The sequence below is a fragment of the Lipotes vexillifer genome, unplaced genomic scaffold (genome assembly GCF_000442215.2).
Source record: "Lipotes vexillifer unplaced genomic scaffold, Lipotes_vexillifer_v1.1 scaffold525, whole genome shotgun sequence".
In the NCBI taxonomy this organism is placed as follows: domain Eukaryota; kingdom Metazoa; phylum Chordata; class Mammalia; order Artiodactyla; family Lipotidae; genus Lipotes; species Lipotes vexillifer.
In genome coordinates this window covers 1,272,080-1,278,969 of record NW_006786891.1, presented here as the reverse complement: position 1 = coordinate 1,278,969, position 6,890 = coordinate 1,272,080, and the positions used below count along the sequence as shown (strand labels likewise).

The window sequence follows — 6,890 nt, the reverse complement described above, 5'->3', positions numbered from 1 at the left end:
GCAGGAATAGTTTCTAACACATCCTATGAGGCCAGCATTACTATAATTACCAAAACCAGAGAAAGACATTACAAGAAAAGAAAACTGACCAGTCTCTCTCATGAACATAGATGTAAAAAGTCCTCAACAAAATATTAGTAAGTAGAATCTAACAATGTATAAAAAGAATTATATACCAAGTGACATTTACCCTAGGTATGCAAGGCTCAGTCAACGTTTGAAAATCAATTAATATAATCCATTACATCACAACCTTAACAGTCTCAAGAAGAAAAATCACATGATTATATTAATAGATGTAGGAAAAGCATTTGACAAAATCCAACACCCATACATGATAAATACTCCCAATAAACTAGGACTAGAGGGGAACTTCCTCAATGGGATAAAGAATATCTACAAAGAAACCTGCAGTAGCATTATACTGAATGGTGAGATTCCAACATTCGTGAGAAGATTTTCCACTGAGATAAAGAACAAGGGAAGGATGTACCCTCTCACCACTGCTTTTTAGCATTGTCCTGGAAGTCCTAGTTAATGCAATAAGACAAAAAAAAGAAATAATTAGGGGAGAATGGACACACGTATATGTATGGCTGAGTCCCTTTGCTGTGCACCTGAAACTATCACAACATTGTTAATCAGCTATACTCCAATATAAAATAAAAAGTTAAAAAAAAGAAAAGGAAATCAAAATTATACAGATTGAGAAGGAGGAAATCAAACTGATTTTGTTAATAGAAGACATGATTATCTCTATAGAAAATTCAAAAGAATCAACAAAAAACTCCTCTTGGAACTAATAAGTGATTATAGTAAGATTGGGGGATACAGTGTTAACATACAAAAGTCGACTGCTTTCCTATATAACCAGCAATGAACAAATGGAATTTGAAATTAAAAACACACTATCACTTAACATTAGCACGCCTCAAAATGAAATACTTAGATACATACCTAATAAAATATGTATAAGAACTATATGAGAAAAACTAAAAAATTTTGGTTAATGAAATCTAAGAAGAACTAAGTGAATGGAGAGATAGTCCATATTCATGGATAGGAAGACTCAATATTGTCAAGATGTCAGTTCTTCCCAACTTGATCTATAGATTCAATGCAATCCCAATGAAAATCCCAGCAAGTTATTTAGAGGTTATCAACAAACTGATTCTAACGTTTATATGGAGAGGCAAAAAGACCCAGAATAGCCAATAGATTATTGAAAAAGAAGAACAAGTTGGAGGATTGATGCTACCCAACTTCAAGACTTACTATAAAGTTGCAATAATGAAGACAGTATGTTATTGGTGAAAGAATAGACAAACAGATTAATGGAACATAATAAAAGCCCAGATAGTCTCACATAAATATAGTCAACTGATCTTTAACAAAGGAGCAAAGGCAATACAACGGAGAAAAGATAATCTTTTCAACAAATAGTACTAGAACAACTGGACAACTTATGCTCACATAAAAACCTACAAACATACTGTTTGAGGAAATGTAAAATGGTACAGCTACTGTGAAAAAACAGTATGACAGTTCCTCAAAAAAATAAACATAGAATTACCATATAATACAGCAATTCCACTCTGGGTATATAATCAAAGAATTGAAATTAGGGTCTTGAAGAGATATTTGTACATCCATGTTCATAGCAGCATGATAGTAGCTAAAATGTGGAAGCCACCCAAGTGTCCATCAATGAATGAATGGATAAGCAAAATGTGGTATATACATATAATGGAATATTACAGCAGTCAGCCTTAAAAAGGAAGGAAATTCTGCAATATACTATACCATGGATGAACCTTGAAGACATTATGCTAAATGAAATAAGCCAGTCACAAAAGGACAAATGCTGTATGATTATACTTATATAAGATACTTCGAGTGGTCAAAATAATAGAGACAGAAAGTAGGATGGTGATTACCAGGAGCTGAGGGGAGGGGAAAAAGGATAGTTATTGTTTAATGGGTAGTTTTGGTTTTACAAGATGAAAAGCATTCTGGAGATGAACGGTGGTAATGGCTGCAAAATATTATGAACGTATTAAATACTGAACTGTACACTTAAAAATGGTTAAGGTGGTAAGTTTTATGTTAAGTGTATTTTACTACAATAAAAAAATTGGGAAAAACCCTATACGCAGATATTTATAGCAGCTTTATTCATAATTGCCAAAACTTGGAAGCAACTAAAACGTCCTTCAGTAGATAAATGAATAAATCAACTGTGGGACATCTAGAGAGTGGAATATTATTCAGTGCTAAAAAGAAATTAGTTATCAAACCATGGATAGAAACAGAGGAACCTTAGTTTTCATTTAAGTGAAAGAAGCCAATGTGAAAAGACTACATGCTGTATGATTCTAAATATATGACATTTTGGAAAAGGTAAAACTATGGAGTCTGTTAAGAAATAAGTGGTTGCCAGGGGTTAGGGGCAAGGGAAGAATGAATAGGCTGAGCACAGAAGATTTTTAGGGCAGTGTAACTATTCTGTATGACACTATAATGGTAGATACACATCATTATACATTTGTCTCAACCCATAGAATGTACAACACCAAGAGTGAACTCTAACTTAAGCAAGGATTTTTTGTGATAGCTTATCAATGTAACAAATGTACCACTCTGGTGCAGGGTGTTGATAATGGGAGAGGCTATGCATGTACAGGGGCAGGGGTATATGGTAAATCTCTGTACCTTCTGCTCAATTTTGATGTGAACCTAAAACTGGTCTAAAAAGATAAAGACTATTTTTAAAAATCTGACTCAAGAGAGGGTACTAGATTTTCATATCGGCTTCTGCATTAGATCTCCTGCTGTCAGAGAGAACCAGAACCAGACAAGTTAAAGCAGTGAAGGCAAATTTTATTCAGGACCTATTGCAAAAGGGGAAGAGAAACCTCAGTATAGAACTGGACTTCACTCTGTATTATACAAAAAGGACAAGTGGGGATTTATGGGCAAGGACTAGGGTGGGAGAAAGTAGATGGAAAATTACAAAGAGGAAACATCAGAGGTAAAAGGGAATTCTGGCTAAACCCATTGATAGGATTTCTGCTGAAGGCAGGCCAAGGTGGTCAGATACTGAAGGAGGGGGTTTCTGGCTAAACTAACTCAGCTAGAATCCTGCTAAAACTGGAATAAGTGGGCTAAGCACAGAACCCAAGGTTAGGGCCTTGAGGGCTTAGAGGAGCCTGACTAGAGTTGGGTCTAGGAGAGCCTTTGTCACTTCAATAGTCTTGGTTACTTTTTTTATTTAAAATTATGTTTTGTGATTAGATCACACTCTCTGGTCTACAGGACACTTCCCAAGGGTTCTTTTCTAAATCTGGATTAGGAAGAAAGATCATTGAATAACTACTTCCTTACAAAGATACATGTAGATGCTAAAGGCATTCAAGATGAGTCTTCCCCCATTTTCTTGTTTTTATACACTGAGAAAGGAATATCAGGCTGAAAAAAAGTTGTAGTTCCCTCCCACAACCTAATAAAGGCAACTGGTATATAATTCAAATCTTGGCTTTACTCCTGAATAGCCATGTTTCTATTCCTATAAAACAGGAATGTCAACATTAACCTTTCAAGGTTCAGGCTAATAAATGGAAGTTATGATTTTATATATATATATATATACATACATATCTGTTTATATATATGAATTATGTTAAAATATTCACATATGTTATATAGATATACACAATATAATACAATAATAGATCCCGTTTATTTTACATAGTTATATATATTCCAACTAAGTGAAATAAAGGTCAGCTACATGAAGAAGGTAGTATTTAAGGAGGGTCTTAAAGATAGTTGGATTTCAATGAAGGGAACAGCATGGCAAGAGATCAGAAGTGGAAAAGCACAGTGAAAACTGAGGGCATGGTAAGTAGTGTGATATGGCTGGAATATAGGATGCCTGGTTGGAGTCAGAGTCATATGGAAGATTAGGATGGGACCAAATGGTTCAAGGCCTTAATGCCATGCTAAATTTCTGAACCACAAGTCTATGAATGCTCTCTGATTACATTTTTCACGGCAGTAGTGTGGAGAATGGATTGATGGTGCAGAGGCAAGTGCTTCATTAAGAAGTTGTCGCAATAGTTCAGAGGGGACAAGGAAAATGGCAATAGGAGAAAAGAGGCAAATGCCTGAAAATTTCCTCCCAAATGATCCAATAACTTTATTTGTCCAAGCCAGAGAATTAAGTAATGAGTCTTGGGGATGTGTGAAAGATTCTGATAAAAAACATGGCATTAGGGATATACCTATTTAGGTGGGAGCCATTAATAGGAAGGAAGGCAAGTCTTGGAAAAGAGGGTAAATAGCAAAATGGTTATATTTAATATGAGATATGAGTGCATTTAAATAAAATATGTGATTTTATAGAATAGGGACTCCAAAGTTAGAGCACTTAGGCCCATGCCAGTTTGACACAGTTCTGCTTCCAAGAATCCTTTCTGATCCTCACCCAATGGTCTAATCACTCCCTTCTGTGCCCTCTAAAAACCTTTGGTGGTGGGTGACAGAAGAACTCATCTGTTTACTTGTCTTCCCAGCTGGACTCTGGACTCCATCAGGAACTAGCCAGGTTTCCCTAGTGTCTAGCATAGGGTCTAGGGGAAAAAAAAAAATCAGTAAATGATGAATGAAAGAAATGGAGTCAAGACCCAATTTTAGTCTCTTGTTGAATGAATGACTATTAGGAGCATTCTCATCTTTCTTATTTCCCTCCTTTACATACATTGCTTCTTGAGCTCTTTGTTCATTCAACCAAGAAGAAAGCCTACACTGCCTTAGGCAATGTGCCAGGCCTTGCACAGAGGAGGTACAGATGATTCAGCTTGATCAGGCTGTGGCAGAGAGAAGCTCAGGGACTGAGAGCACAGAGGAGGCAACTAACCCAGACTGGAGGGTTAGGAGAGGCTTCCCAGTGGCACCAAAGTTGAGTCCAAGAAGACAAGTGGGGATAAAGTTTAGCTTAATGGGAGGTATAAGGTCAGGAGTGGGAAGAAGTGAGTTTCTGTCAGAGAAAAAATATGGGTAAAGGCCTCAGCCAGAGGGAATAGTCCTCTAGATAACTGAAACTACTTTATTTAGACATCCTAGAGTTTAGAATATGCAGGGAACAACGCCGCTAATGAGATAGGAGAGGTAGCCAGATTTGTAAACAATTTAACAATTAATACTTAGTCATAACAGCATTGGGAAGCCATTGAAGGTTTTAAAAGGCTTAAATTCCCCCTAGGGGAATGACATGACCATATTTACATTGAAAAAAGATAACTCAACTGTACAAATAGTGGATTGAATGGGAGCAATGGGGAATGCAGGGGAAAGAGGTCAAAGTATTACAGTAGAGAAATGATGGTAACTTGTACTATGGTGGTGGGAATGGAAAGAAATAGAACAATTGGTAGAAGAATCTTTCTGGCTGTGATGTAGGAGGTTTAGGAAGTGACTTGGGAAGTAGGGAAGGTTCATTAGTGAGTTTGGACTCTATTCTGAAGGGATAAATGGTAAACCTTTTAACATTTTAATCATGGGAGTGATCCATTCAGACACAGGTTTAAAAATAGATCACTTGGCTGAAGGTGGTGAGAAGACTGTCAAAACAGCGCACAGGTAAGAGCTGAGACAAGCGAGGTGGGCGCAAGGCGTCTGGGGAGGCACGGGAGACGCAGGAGAGGTTTCGGAGTCACGTCTCAGACTGTCAGAGAAGCAGAAACTGACGCAGGTCCAGGAACAGCTGCTTAGGACTGGAGAAGGCGAGAGAGGCGGGGTGGGGGGAACGCGCAGCTGAGAGCCGCCCACGCCTCCCAGCGCCGGGGGCGGGACCAGAGCACGCACGGCGGCGTGACGCAGGGCCGCAGCTGGCCTCGTTCTGGCCGTCGCCGCCGCTTTCAGGCGGAGTAGGATGAGGCCCGCGGCTGCAGCCCCGGCGTCGGCGGGGGCAGCAGCAGCTGAGGCAGCAGCTGAGGGAGCCTCGACGGCCGCGCCCCCCCCTCCTGACCTGGATTAGGCCCAGCAGCTCTGTGGCCGCCGCCGCCCCGCGGGGGGGCGGGGTGGGGAAGTGCTTCGTCTCCCCGCCCCCCCCCCATCGCCGCCGCCGCCGCCGCCTCGTAGGAGGCTACCGCCGCGACCCCAGGGAACCCGCGGCCCAGCCTTAAGCCCCCAACCCCGGGGGCTGGCATGAGCGGCTCTTCGACGGCGCCGGGGGGCGGGTTAGCCGTCGCCGCCTGAGCCCCGGCCTGACGCCCGACCCCACCTCGCTGACCGCGGCTGACCGCGGAGCGTGCGAACGACCCCGCTACTGCTTTCTTCCTTCCCCAGATCACACACCCCAGCCCCGGAAGATGGGGAACTGCCTCAAGTCCCCCACTTCGGATGACATCTCCCTGCTTCACGAGTCTCAGTCCGACCGGGCTAGCTTTGGCGAGGGGACGGAGCCTGATCAGGAGCCGCCGCCGCCATATCAGGTAGGGGAGGGTGTGTGTTGGGCAACGGGGGTGCGAGGAATAGAGGCAGCTCTGGCTGACATTGTGGGATCCTCGGGGCTGTCACTACCCCTGGCCTGAGGGGCACTGACCCCCTTAGGGCTGGATATGAATGAGGGTGATTGCTCCCCACCCTCAGGATAGGGGGAATCCTTCACCTCCACTGAAGCACTGCGTGGGGATGGTACTTGTCCTTGAGTTCTGGGATTCGAGTATGTGTGATATCCCCTTGGCCTGTGGCTGGTGGTTAGATGGTGGAGTTTGGAAGTGATATTTTCCTGCCTTTATGCCTGAACTGTGAGGTTTGGAGGTGATTTCCTCATCGCATCGCCAGCTGGATTTTGGGTTCTGGATAGGTGGTTACCCCCCCCCCCCCCC

At 41.9% G+C, this 6,890-nt stretch overlaps 1 protein-coding gene across 1 annotated transcript in view; it reads left to right on the top strand.

Annotated features, from left to right (window-relative positions):
• The first annotated feature begins 5,878 nt into the window (after nucleotides 1-5,878).
• Nucleotides 5,879-6,890, top strand: part of RNF11 (ring finger protein 11) — a 41,712-nt gene continuing 40,700 nt past the window's right edge. The window contains exon 1 of the mRNA XM_007459636.1: nucleotides 5,879-6,494. Within this exon, the coding sequence (XP_007459698.1) occupies nucleotides 6,372-6,494 (123 nt within the window). The 5' untranslated portion in view covers nucleotides 5,879-6,371. The remainder of the gene's footprint in view (nucleotides 6,495-6,890) is intronic.